The following is a 14,032-nucleotide window of genomic DNA, read 5'->3' on the forward strand; positions in this document are numbered from 1 at the left end:
TTTATTTTTTTTCTATCAAGCTCAATATAAAAAGAGAAAATACCGTAATCAAATTAGATGATGTCTTGGGAAAATCCACTGCATTGTCCTAAATTGTACATGGAATTTCCAGCAAATATTACTGTGATCTTAAAGTACTCATATATTGATATAGGACTAAGTTGTACGTTTTTGCCCACCAGTTGGAAAAAGGGAATTTTTTTTTTTTTTTTTGCCAATTTATGAGATTAATTACTGTATTTTCATGTGGACAGGATGGCATGTTAGACAGACATGAGTTCCTCACCTGGGTCCTGGAGTGCTTTGAGAAGATCAGACCTGGAGAAGATGAGCTCCTTAGATTGCTGCTGCCACTCCTGTTACAGGTCAGTTACTGCAGGATGATGCTACATGACTCTGTTTGACCGTAGCAGAACTGACAAGTCATGACTCTTCAGTACTCTTACAGCTTATAACCAGAGCTGCATTGAAACTGGCCTTAGAATTAACCAGAAAGCTCTGCAGATTTCTGCAGAATTGATTTGGCCGTGATTCAGGCAGTTTCCACCCTTTGTGTTAGTGTATTACAATTTTTGGCTAGTTTCAGCTACCAATAATTTTCAGCTAATCTCAGCTCTGTTTTACACATTTTACCTGGACTAAATCCATTCCACCAAATTCCAGTGATTTATGTTTTTCACCAAATAAGTGCAGAAAATGCAAAAAACTTTGTAGATTCCATCAGGTCTTAGTAATAACACACAAGTCCTTGACACTGTAATTTTCTGAATGGAGTCTGATTAGTTTTTACCTCTGTCATTATTTCATCCAGTACTCAGGGGAGTTTGTGCAGTCAGCCTATTTATCTAGACGACTGGCTTATTTCTGCACACGCCGGCTCAATTTGCTGCTGAGTGATGGAAGTCTTGGACCAGGTCCAGGCGGGCACCCGACACACGGCATTTCAGCACAGCAAGGGAACACTCTTCCCCCTACCCCCACCTCCCAGCCTGCAGGGAACAACCAGCCCCAGACCCCCTTCACGGACTTCTACATCTGCCCTCAACACAGGCCTGTGGTGTTTGGACTTAGCTGTATGCTGCAGGTATTGTCGTATGTATTGATTATATCTTTCAAGGTGCGTGTCTTTGAATTTCGACATTAAGTTTTTCTTGACATTGGTATTTGTTCTGTTTCTCCCTCTGTAGAGTATTGTGTTGTGTTGCCCCAGTGCTCTGGTTTGGCACTACTCTCTGACAGATAGCCGGATTAAGACCGGTTCCCCATTAGACCTACTGCCCATCGCCCCATCTAACCTGCCCATGCCAGGGGGCAACAACACCTTCAACCAGCAGGTATGACTTTGCCACGTTGTACATGATCTGATTACATTGCACTTTATTGTGATGATATAAATGCATGTGATTTCTCCCAGGTTCGGGTTAAGGTGAGGGAGATTGAAGAGCAGATCAAAGAGAGAGGACAGGCAGTGGAATTCCGCTGGTCCTTCGACAAGTGTCAGGAAACAACAGCTGGTGAGTCAACTGGGTATAATTGTCTTCACCTTTTTAGCAAGAATATGATTTGTTTTGCTTCTTTCCTGACACCCTCCAAAACTCTACCTATGTTTCTGCTGTTATGGCATGCATAATGGACTTTAAACTTGGTGTGTATGTGTCTGCACAATAGGTTTTACCATCAGCCGAGTTTTGCATACTCTGGAGGTTTTAGATAACCACAGCTTTGAGAAATCTGACTTCAGCAACTCCCTGGATTCGCTGTATAACCGTATCTTTGGCTCAGGACAGAGCAAGGATGGACATGAGGTAAAGACAACTGCATTTCCATTCTGTTTTTTATTTCTTTTCCAGTACTAAAACTACAAAGGACACTGTAAAGAAACAACTTCATATGATACTATAGAGTCTGTTTCTGTTATCTTAATGAGACTTCTGACCATAATGAATGTTTCATTGCAAAGACACAAATGAGTCTAATGCTTCTTTGTGTTGATGTAACTGTAGATGAGTGCAGACGATGATGCTGTGGTCACCCTGCTGTGTGAGTGGGCTGTTTCTTGTAAAAGGTCAGGGCCACACAGAGCCATGGTGGTGGCCAAACTCCTGGAGAAGAGACAGACTGAAATAGAAGCAGAGGTGAGACTGCTGGCCCATTCACAGGAGTCATGCTGGGAACAGACATTTAACATTATTCTCCTCCAAATTTCTACAATCACTGAGAAAATAGCTTTATAATCACCCATTACACAGTTCATTTTCACTGCACACGTGTCTACTTTCTTACAGTTTCTGTGTGTGTGTGTGTGTGTGTGTGTGTGTAGAGGTGTGGAGAGTCAGAGGTTGTAGATGAGAAGGGCTCTGTGTCATCAGGGTCTCTGTCTGCTGCCACTCTGCCTGTATTCCAGGATGTTCTTCTGCAGTTCTTGGACACACAAGCCCCTGTGCTAAGTAAGTGAAACAGTAGACATGTTCTCACATGACCTGCATGTAAAAATATCTTAACTTTTGGCAGTATGATGAAAAAATTAGTCATAAAAGAGATGGTAAATGTAGTATGTCATCTGGGTATTCTATGCATACAGAAAATGTGCATTGTGTATATATACTATATGTACTATATATATATATACATACGGAGTGGTGGTGGCGTAGTGGACTAAAGCACTGAACTGGTAAGCAAAAGGTTGTTGGTTCAATCCCCACAGCCACCACCATTGTGTCCTTGAGCAAGGCACTTAACTCCAGGATGATTGTCCCTGTAATAAGGGCACTGTAAGTCGCTTTGGATAAAAGCGTCTGCCAAATGCATAAATGTAAATGTACTATATACTGTAAAAAATAGTTTTTGGTATGCTATTGTGAACATAGCTGATATCATATCATCATCTCACATCAAGTGTTTTGTTGCAGTAACATTAATCCTTTAGGGATGTATTATACTTTAAAATGCAAATGTATGTTGAGTAACTGGATCCTTATGAATTTTTCTCTGTCTATCCATGTGTCTGCGAAGCTGAGCCAGGGAATGAGAGCGAGCGGGTGGAATTCTCCAATCTCGTGCTCCTCTTCTGTGAGCTCATACGCCATGATGTCTTCTCCCACAACATCTACATGTGCACTCTTATCTCCCGTGGCGACCTGGCCTCGGACTCCCATCTGCCCCGCCCACGCTCCCCGAGCGATGAGCCCTCTGACGACTCTGAGCGCAAAGAACAGGATGCAGGGTGCAGCATTAAAATGGAGGTAACTAAATCTGTAGCTGCATCCGATTTTGTTACTTTGTATGTACTGCATTTGATGAAGAATGGACTTCTCAAACTTTAATGAAGATTATTCTTTATGTAGGTATGCAGGTGATTAGAATGAATACGTTCCCAGACATAATTCAACTGGGGACGTGGGCATTGTCATGTGACCCGAAATGATGGTGTAGTAGCAACAACCTTTAATATAGTTTACTCGCGTTTTGCTACATGAGTACAATTTAACCACAAGTAGCAACTTTCTTGGTGTGTATATATATATATATATATATATATATATATATATATATATATATATTAGCACTCACACTGGAAAAGAGCGGGCTGACTGTTTTTTTGTAATGAAATATGATTGGTTGGTTGAATGTACTCCTACTTTATTGCTTTTTTTTAGGATACTGGCCTGTCAGAGTCAATGGAGATAGATCACAATTCTAGCGCTAATTTTGATGAGGTAAGAAAGGGCATTTCAGTATAGTTGCTAGTTTTTTAACAAAAGCAGTTGTTGAGGTTTTTGTTAATGAACGATTAAGTTGACTACTTTCTCTTCCAAACTTTTAGCAGATGTTTTCCCCTCCAATGCACTGTGAGTCAAAGGGAAGCCCCTCCCCGGAGAAACCTGCCCCAGAGCAGGAGAGCAAAAACACTGCCAAGGACAAGGGTATGGACCCTGCCTTCCCTCTAGTTTACGAGCAGCCCCGCCACATACAGTATGCCACCCACTTCCCTATTCCTCAGGTATGTTTGGAGAGGACTGATGGGAAATTTTGTTTTCTCAATTTATTATGTACAATGAAATAAAACAAGTTCAGTTGTTAAGTAAATTGGTTGTTGTTCAGGAGGAGAGTGCGAGTCATGAGTGTAATCAGCGTCTGGTGGTTCTCTATGGAGTCGGCAAGCAGCGAGACGAAGCTCGGCATGCCATCAAGAAGATCACCAAAGACATCCTAAAAGTTCTCAACCGCAAGAGTACAGCAGAGACAGGTGCTGAAATGATGACCGTCTCTTTCAGAATGACTGTCTCGCACAAACCGTTCTAGATTTTTGATTGAGTTTAGTCATTAAACAGATTTAGTTGACTAACTGTATGATTCATTCTGTGAGGAATGAATCACAAAACTATGTTAACAAGAGAACTCTTTGCTTTCCCATTCATTGCTGTGGTATGTAGAAGGGATGTATTTTCAAAACTGGTCCCACTTTATTTAAGATGTCTTTAACTACTATGTACCAACATTAAAAATGTGTACAATAAAATGTACTTATTGTGTAATTACATGTTGTTGTGCAAAATTCTCACAAGATTCACATTTGTTGCTACTGAGGTTGAGTTAGGGGTAGGGTTTAGATTAGGGTTATAGTTAAGGAAAGGGTTGGGGTAGGGTTAGGTTTAGGATTAGGGGTAAGGTCAACAGTGAAACTACAGATGTAATTAAATGCAGGTACTTTAAATGTTAGTAAAATGCACCAAAACATATGTGCATAATAAGTACATTGTATCAATTGCTGAAGTACATAGTAGTTAAAGACTCCAATATAAAGTGGGACCTCAAAACTGACTAGTTAGTGGGTTCTCTGAATGACTAGGTGGGCTTAAAAAGGCCCAATATAATTATCAACCAGACCGTGATCGGGGGTGTTTCTCACGGTGTGTGAACATAGGATGTGTTCTTAAATTTCATTATGGCTTGATGGTGACACCAAAAAAAAAAAAAAAAAACAACAACAAGACATGATGCAATGGCCAAAGATATCCATTTGCATAAATATCTATAACAATTAATTCCACAAAACTATCATAGTTCTCACAGAAAACCTATGGAGACCCGTGGATAATATACAGTTGTGCTCAAAAGTTTGCATACCCTGGCATAAATTGTGAAATATTGGCATTGATTTTGAAAATATGACTGATCATGCAAAAAAACTGTCTTTTATTTAAGGATAGTGATCATATGAAGCCATTTATTATCAGATAGTTGTTTGGATCCTTTTTAAATCAGAATGATAACAGAAATCACCCAAATGGCCCTGATCAAAAGTATACATACCCTTGAATGTCTGGCCTTGTTACAGACACACAAGGTGACACACACAGGTTTAAATGACAATTAAAGGTTAATTTCCCACACCTGTGGCTTTTTAAATTGCAATTAGTGTCTGTGTATAAATAGTCAATGAGTTTGTTAGCTCACGTGGATGCACTGAGCAGTACTGAGCCATGTGGAGCAGAAAAGAACTGTCAAAAGACCTGTGTAACAAGGTAATGGAACTTTATAAAGTTGGAAAAGGATATAAAAAGTTATCCAAAGCCTTGAAAATGCCAGGTCAGTACTGTTCAATCACTTATTAAGAAGTGGAAAATTCGGGGATCTCTTTATACCAAGCCAAGGTCAGGTAGACCAAGAAAGATTTCAGCCACAACTGCCAGAAGAATTGTTCAGGATACAAAGAAAAACCCACAGGTAGCCTCAGGAGAAATACAGGCTGCTCTGGAAAAAGATGGTGTGGTTGTTTCAAGGAGCACAATACGACGATACTTGAACAAAAATGAGCTGCATGGTCGAGTTGCCAGAAAGAAGCCAATGCCACAAAAAAAGCCCGGTTACAGTATGCCCGACAATACCTTGACACGCCTCACAGCTTCTGGCACATTGTAATTTGGAGTGACCACAACCATAAGCGCTATGTTTGGAGAGGGGTGAACAAGGCCTATAGTGAAAAGAATACCATCCCCATTGTGAAGCATGGTGGTGGCTCACTGATGTTTTGGGGGTGTGTGAGCTCTAAAGGCACAGGGAATCTTGATGGCAAGATGAATGCAGCATGTTATCAGAAAATACTGGCAGACAATTTGCATTCTTCTGCACGAAAGCTGCGCATGGGACGCTCTTGGGCTTTCCAGCATGACAATGACCCTAAGCACAAGGCCAAGTTGACCCTCCAGTGGTTACAGCAGAAAAAGATGAAGGTTCTGGAGTGGCCATCACAGTCTCCTGACCTTAATATCATCGAGCCACTCTGGGGAGATCTCAAACGTGCAGTTCATGCAAGACGACCAAAGACTTTGCATGACCTGGAGGTATTTTGCAAAGGCAAATGGCCAGCTGTACCACCTGCAAGAATTTGGGGCCTCATAGACAACTATTACACAAGACTGCATGCTGTCATTGATGCTAAAGGGGGCAATACACAGTGTTAAGAACTAAGGGTATGCAGACTTTTGAACAGGGGTCATTTCGTTTTTTTCTTTGTTGCCATGTTTTGTTTTATGATTGTGCCATTCTGTTATAACCTACAGTTGAATATGAATCCCATAAGAAATAATAGAAATGTGTTTTGCCTGCTCACTCATGTTTTCTTTAAAAATGGTACATATATTACCAATTCTCCAAGGGTATGCAAACTTTTGTGCACAACTGTATAGTAATGTTAACATTGCTCAATGCAGGCATTTTAAACTTCTCCTAATTCATCCCCTTTAAAGCGATAGGTCACCCAAAAATGAAAATTCTCTCATCATTAACTCACCCTCATGCCATTCCAGATGTGCATGACTTTCTTCTGAGCACAAACAAAGATTTCAGCTGTGTAGGTCCATACAATGCATGGTGGCCAGAACTTTGAAGGGTCCAAAAAGCATGTAAAGGCAGCATAAAAAGTAATCCATATGACTCCAGTGGTTAAATCCGTTTCTTCAGAAGCCATATGATAGGTGTGGGTGAGAAACTGATCAATATTTAAGTCCTTTTTTGCACTAAATCTCCACTTTCACATTCTTCTTTTGTTTTTGGTGATTCACATTCTTTGTGCATATCACCACCTACTAGGTGGGGAGGAGATTTTATTTACCAATTTATTAAAAAAGGACTTAAATATTGATCTGTTTCTCGCCCACTCCAATCATATCGCTTCTGAAGATAAGGATTTAACCACTCATGTGGTTAACCAGTCATTAACCAGTTATGTGGATCTATTTTATGCTGCCTTTGTGCTTTTTAGACCTTAAAAGTTCTGGTCACCATTCACTTGCATTGTATGGACCTGCAGAGCTGAAATATTCTTCTAAAAATCTTCGTTTGTGTTCAGCAGTTGAAAGAAAGTCATACACATCTGGGATGACAAGTAGGCAATTTATGGAAGACTAGCTGACCATCCTGCCTATTACTAGTATGTAGCACAAATCATCGTTCTGAATGGTGACAGACCTTCATCAGTCTTGACTGTGAGTGTAGCTTTGCTTTCTTTCTGCTCTGTTGGTGTGACATTTGGTTGTCGTTTTTTCCCCAAGGAAAAAATGTCTTTATTTCTCTGTTCCTCTTTCTCTCTGCTATTAACAGCTTTTCATGACTCTGAACCTCTTTTGTCATCATTGAATATTCATCGCTGAAGCCCCATTTCAATGCTAATATTAATCATTGACTTATTATGTTCAAGCTTAGCTGCCAACCCCGGTGAGAAAGAGCAGCCCCATGTTTGCTATAACTTTTAATGGAGGTGTAATTGAACATCCCATTATTTCACTCTTACCAGACTGAGCGCTGCCTTGGCCCTGACATTAAACGGCTCAACCCACGGTTATTAATATTTCAAGCACATCTCAGAACACTGACCCGTCGCCCCGCGGCAGCTTTGTGCATGAATAAGTCACTGGTTCATGCAGTTTTTGTTTCAAAAGCCGTTTGACAGACAGTGACCGCAGTGGTTGAGTGATAGCTGCAGGTTGAGGGCGCTTTTATACTCTGATAGCAATTACTGCACTTTATCTTCCTGAAATCCTGTTAGGGCTCAGAGCCCATTCATTGCTGTGTGTGCAGTGAATTCTTTGATTGATTTTTGTCTCTTGTTTTCTTTTCACAGGAGGTGAGGAAGGGCAGAAGAGGAAGAGGAGTAAACCGGAGGCCTTTCCCACCGCAGAAGACATTTTCTCTAAATTCCAGCACCTCTCACACTTTGACCAGCACCAGGTCACCTCTCAGGTCAGTCCATCTCGCATTAATCAACTTCTGGTGCTTGTTGCTCTTTTGTTTGTTTAAAGTATTATTCTGTGTATTCTTAGAAGCATGTTGCCATTTAAAGTGGCCATATTCTGCATTTTTTAAAGCATTTTGTAATGTTAATCAAGGTTCTTGCACCAAAAACACTTTTAATAAAAATGTTCATGATCTCTTTCCACCCTCTCTCTGACTTGGCCAGAAAATTAAACCTTTTTAACCCTCTAAGCTCTATGGACCTGCCGTCGTCATATATCAAATGAAAGCTTTCATTCTCAGGAATGTGACTATATTTATTTTGTTGCCTATATACCACAGTTTGAAAGATTTTCAAAAGAATCACAAAGGGAAATATGATTTTTGTTATATATATATATATATATATATTTTTTTTTTAATGCACTTTTTCTGCTGCTGTAAGTCTCAAGTAGCCAAACATGTTATATCTACTTTTACCTTTTCTACAAAATAAGCAATTTTTAACTTGTCTGTGAGCTTGCTTGGTTGATTAATCCAATGTTATATCTTAAATGTCCAGAACAAAATATCCAGTCCAGCAGGAAAAGCATGCTAAACAAATTATCGTAAAAATATGTTATCGACTATTGGTGATAAAATGTTATATTATCGCAAAGGAGAGAATCTCAGATTTCTAATGACACCTAGATTGAGTTTATCAGGGTTTCCGCGGGTCCTTAAAAGGTCTTAAATGTACTTTTTAAAATTTAAGGCCATAAAAAGTCTTAAATAAATGACAAGAAGTCTTAAATTTCATTTGCTGTGGTCTTAAATTTTGGGGCGTAAATAGAGGAGACACTTAAAATAGCAGAATCTCGCTCTCAGTCTCTCGTGCAGCTGACGCTTGAGTTTAGTGTGAGCGCGCGCAGGGAAGCGCAAGAGAGCGCATTTTTACTGAACTTATAATGTTACACATGTATAAACCTTCATAAACCCGTCAATCAGAAATGCAAATGGCATTATTTTGCATCTCTGTAACGAGCGATATCACTATCCTGCTCATAATCGTCAAAGCTGTCAACGTTACAGTTTGCAAGCGCGCGAGGTTGGAGCGGTCTTTTGACGCCTTTCAAATCTTGGTGCTTACATCACCTTTGACAAGAATTGTAAAGCTAACAGAACTACTCAGCTGCAGAGTTACACCTGTTATATCTCTCATCTCCACCTCTCTTGAGCTCAGTCTGACATATACAGGTATTTTCTCTGCCATCTCAATCAGTCAACTAAATTTGTTTTGTTATAATATACAAAACAATAATAATATAATTATATAAAATTATAATATTAATAATATACATAATAGGAAAATATATTATCTATATTAAATGTTGTTTTTTTTTTTTATTATGCTTTGAACAACAAAACACGACTACAATACAACATACATTTTTGTGCCAGGGGAGCAAGGGAAAAAAAAATATATATATATATTTAGTATAAAATCTGTTTTCAGTATACATCTTAACTAATTATGCAGCACAGTTCTCTTTCATAAATTAATCTGTTAACATTTTCAATGCATATTGTCAACTTTAAATGGCCATTTTTAAGGTAACTGGTGAATTTTGACTTTTACTTGAGATATTTCACACAAAAATGAAAATTGTCATCACTTACTTTCATGCTGTTGCAAACCTGTATGACTTTCTTATTTCAGTGGATATCAAAAGGAGATATTAGGGAGTTTCAGCCACCTTTCACTTTCATTGAATGAAAAACAAGATGCAGTGGCAGTGAATGGTGACTGACACTAAACGTTTTGCTTAACATCTCCTTTTTTGTTCCATGGCAGAGAAAAATTCATACAGACTCAAGGGTGAGCAGTGATGACAGAAATTTCATTTTTAAATGAACTGCTTTTTACCTGTTAAAGTATTTGGTAGAGGTATCTGCCAAGAAAACATATAAATGTTATTCAGCACATGCTAGACCTTATTCACAGCAGCGCCATATTATATTTTTGACGAGAATGACAATGAGTCTGTGAGGGATAGACGTACAGTCTCTTCAGTGGGCTGTACTGCAGTTTAAAGTGTTTTTGGGTCGTTCCACAGACAAAACATTTGAAAAATCTCTTCAAGGACACTCAGTAGACAAAAAACTCCAGACAACATTAGTTGTGGAAAATCAGATGGGTTATTGGAGCTTTTTACAGATTTATACCATGCATGCCATTGAAGAGATGGTAAGTCTATCCCTCACAGCTTCATTTCCATTCCCTTTAAAAATCAAACATGGCGCTACCGTGAATAAGGTCTATAGACCAATCCTCATGTTTACAAAAATGTCAGCGAATGCACTGACTGTTGTGTTAGATTTGACAGATTAGATGATTAAACTAAAGTATGACACAAAATCATCATAAATACAAACATATTCTTAGCGATACAATTACTATAATAAAATGAGTTAATAACAAACATGTAATCATGTTCCCTAAAAATGTTTGCTGCATAGTTGTGAGTTGAAATGATCTCCTCTGTCCAGTCAGCTCTGTTGTTGGCTTGAAGCCACAGCAGTCAACGAGAGCCCTCGGAATCATTTTTCAACAATGTAATCCGATAAAAGTTTACTTTTGGTTTTTTGCCACGACTTCTGTGTTTGATATAAGCGGTGATGTTGCCAAAGCATTGGTCTATTGCGTCACATCTTGCTGGAAAGCAAGTGACTAAAGAGAAGGGTCACAATATAGGCTACGTGCATTCTTAATGAATTCATTTAGAGTTTTAATGTTGTATTAACTTATTCAAAAAAAGAAAACACATAAATGCACAATAAAATATAAAAAACATGTCCAGAGACATCCAAGTAGTCTCAGTGGTTTTGTATTTTCCAGCTAATTAATTATTTAATGTGTTTTTTATTATTATTGTTATTATAAAAGTGGTCTTAAATTTTTATTTCATTTGGCCTTAAAAAGTCTTAAATTTAATTCCTTCGAACCTGCAGAAACCGTGTTTATAGTCCACTCAGAAGCCAAGATATTCGAAAACCCCCACTGGTTTGGTGAATGAACTGAAAATTAGACTGAATGTCTATGGATGAGCACGCCTGTGATGGCTAAAATGTGTTAGAGCGCCACCTACATTTCATATCTACATTTTGTGATGGAAGGTGATAGAGGAAAAATATTAAAAAAAAATAAAAATAAGACTTTGTTTAAAGGGAGATAGACTGAACATAACCAGAATTACATATATACATACAAAGTTAGAACAACAAAAAATATATATTTTTCTTCTGTTCATCATAAGATTGTAAACATATACAATATTTTTCTTTATAATTTTTTTTTATTATTTGGGGGATGTTCTGAAAAAATTAGACAAATTTTTTGCAATTAGTCCACAGTATGTGTGAATGGTGAGCTTTTAAATTTGAGTTTGAAAAATTGCAGGCGGCAGTCCAAAAATGCACCAGAGTTAAGACTTCTGTATACAGTACAAATGACCTCTGGTAAGATTTGCTAACCACTTCGCATGTGAAATGAGTAACAACTTGCCCACCAAAATACTGAATAGGAATTGAAATGTAAACATCAATATCATGATGATTTTAAAATGACCCATTTTTGCAACTCAGTTTCATTTTTTTGGGTGGAGTTAGCTTTAATTTGGGAAGGTTAAGGTATGTCTACAGAGTACATCAAATGGTTTTATTTCAAAAGTGAAAGAAAAGCCTGTTTTCTTATCTATGGCCCTTTTAATGACTGTGTAGCAAAATACACAGGCAGGGTGGGCTGGTATTGTGCCAGGAAAATTTTGATTGTGTGAATCCATGTGTCTTTGGTTCTCACAGGTGTCCAGGAATGTTCTGGAACAGATCACCAGCTTTGCCTTAGGGATGTCCTATCACCTCCCACTGGTCCAACACATCCAGTTCATCTTTGACCTCATGGAATACTCTCTGAATATAAGTGGCCTCATTGACTTTGCCATACAGGTATGTTGCCCACTGCGAGCTGAACCTTAAATATTTTCTCTGACTGTTGGGATGCATATGCATGCGTTACTATAGTTGTGTATAGTACTAACATGGTTATAAGGGCATCACTTTTGATGCTGTTATATTTTTGTTACAGGCTTATTGTTGTGTGCTAAGTATTGATAATACTGTTGACATCTATTGAGTTCATTTGCATGCATGATCTTATACGGATTATGCTAAATAACCCAATGTGTTACGTAATGTGAATATCTTACATGGTGTTATTTTATCAGGGAAAGGTCATAAATTGTTTAAAATGGTTTTTGCCAACTAACCGATTTCGCTCTGCATGTAAACAACTTGGTGTTTTAGCAGCATATCTAATGTGTGCATGTGTTGTGCATACACCTGTTTATGTTTTTATGTTAAAACCAGAAAGAAAAAAAACTAATAATTTTAAATCTCACATAAACAAAGTTTTATTGATTTGTCAGGTCTTCTGAATGATCTGATTTTTGCTTGTTGTGCATGTAAACGCACTCATTATTTGTATGTGTAGTGTTTAACAGCAGTACGTGTTTTATTGTGTAGCTGCTAAATGAATTGAGTCTGGTGGAAGCAGAACTGTTGCTGAAATCTTCCCACCTAGCTGGCAGTTACACTACAGGCCTCTGTCTGTGTATCGTCGCTGTTCTGCGGAGATATCACTCCTGTCTCATCCTCAACCCTGACCAGACCGCTCAGGTCTTCGATGGGTATGTCATCTTAATCTTGTGTACTATCTGATATGAGACAGTCCAAAAATATCTGTTGGTATGATGTACTGTGTTCATCAGTGATATTTTAGCATGCTGTATTATGTCTGGCAGGCTGCGGATTGTAGTGAAGTCTGGTGTGAACCCTGCAGACTGTTCCTCAGCAGAGCGCTGTATACTGGCCTATCTGTACGACCTCTATACTTCCTGCAGTCACCTGAAGAGCAAGTTTGGAGAGATTTTCAGGTGATACATGTGAATCCAGTCCATTAGTTCCCTCTTTGGAGGTTTTTGGAAATATCTCCATATTCCCTGTCTGGAAGGTTTTATCGAAAGATTTCCTGTTTTGTGTTAATTCCCACAGTGAGTTCTGCTCAAAGGTGAAGAATTCCATCTACTGGAACATTGACCCATCAGATTCAAACATGCTATGGGATCAGATGTTCATGATCGATGCTATCGCTAACCCCACCGCCCACAACCTCAACCACTCCATGGTGGGAAAGATCCTCAACGACAGCCCAGCCAACCGATACAGCTTTGTGTGTAATGTGCTCATGGATGTCTGCGTGGACCACCGCGATCCTGAGAGGTTGTCTCCTGATCTTGTTAATATATATTTGATCCTTTGGAGGCAATGAGTTACAGTGATTTGACCATAATGTTAGACAAGGCACGAAGAAGAGTTGCCTTGTTATAAAGCAATATAATAAGACACCACTGTTCAATAGATTAGTATTATTAATACATTTAATTATCAGAATAAACTATTTCACCACCAGGTAATATAGTGCATTAGCCAAACTGTTGGCTTTTTATAGTTGCCAAGCAATATAGTATCAAAGATCATTCAATGAATGGTGTGACACTTGGCACATTAAAGGGATAGTTCACCCAAAAATGTATTCTCTCATCATTTACTCACCCTCATGCCATCCCAGATGTGTATGAATTTCTTTCTTCTGCAGAACACAAACAAAGATTTTTAGAAGAATATCTCAGCTCTGTAGGTCCTGTAGTGAATGGATACCAAATCTTTGAAGGTCCAAAAGCACAAAGACAGCATAAAAGTAATC

General features: G+C 38.6%; 1 protein-coding gene across 8 annotated transcripts in view; it reads left to right on the plus strand.

The window, feature by feature from the left end:
* med12 (mediator complex subunit 12) overlaps positions 1–14,032 on the plus strand; it is a 43,144-nt gene that overhangs the window by 3,758 nt on the left and 25,354 nt on the right. For 6 of the 8 annotated variants that reach the window (XR_007892550.1, XM_051650166.1, XM_051650171.1 and 3 more), the window contains 16 exons: positions 255–365; positions 812–1,084; positions 1,188–1,334; positions 1,415–1,514; positions 1,669–1,805; positions 2,004–2,135; positions 2,321–2,447; positions 3,013–3,242; positions 3,657–3,716; positions 3,824–4,000; positions 4,102–4,246; positions 8,123–8,241; positions 12,073–12,216; positions 12,793–12,956; positions 13,071–13,202; positions 13,321–13,548. Coding sequence is in view for 7 of the 8 variants with exons in the window: in XM_051650166.1 (XP_051506126.1) it covers positions 255–365; positions 812–1,084; positions 1,188–1,334; positions 1,415–1,514; positions 1,669–1,805; positions 2,004–2,135; positions 2,321–2,447; positions 3,013–3,242; positions 3,657–3,716; positions 3,824–4,000; positions 4,102–4,246; positions 8,123–8,241; positions 12,073–12,216; positions 12,793–12,956; positions 13,071–13,202; positions 13,321–13,548 (2,426 nt within the window). In the remaining variant the exon portion in view is untranslated. The remainder of the gene's footprint in view (positions 1–254; positions 366–811; positions 1,085–1,187; positions 1,335–1,414; positions 1,515–1,668; positions 1,806–2,003; positions 2,136–2,320; positions 2,448–3,012; positions 3,243–3,656; positions 3,717–3,823; positions 4,001–4,101; positions 4,247–8,122; positions 8,242–12,072; positions 12,217–12,792; positions 12,957–13,070; positions 13,203–13,320; positions 13,549–14,032) is intronic. The other 2 variants (XM_051650167.1, XM_051650170.1) reach the window with 1 other exon arrangement.

Source organism: Myxocyprinus asiaticus, chromosome 22 (assembly GCF_019703515.2).
Source record: "Myxocyprinus asiaticus isolate MX2 ecotype Aquarium Trade chromosome 22, UBuf_Myxa_2, whole genome shotgun sequence".
NCBI classification, from domain to species: Eukaryota; Metazoa; Chordata; class Actinopteri; order Cypriniformes; family Catostomidae; genus Myxocyprinus; species Myxocyprinus asiaticus.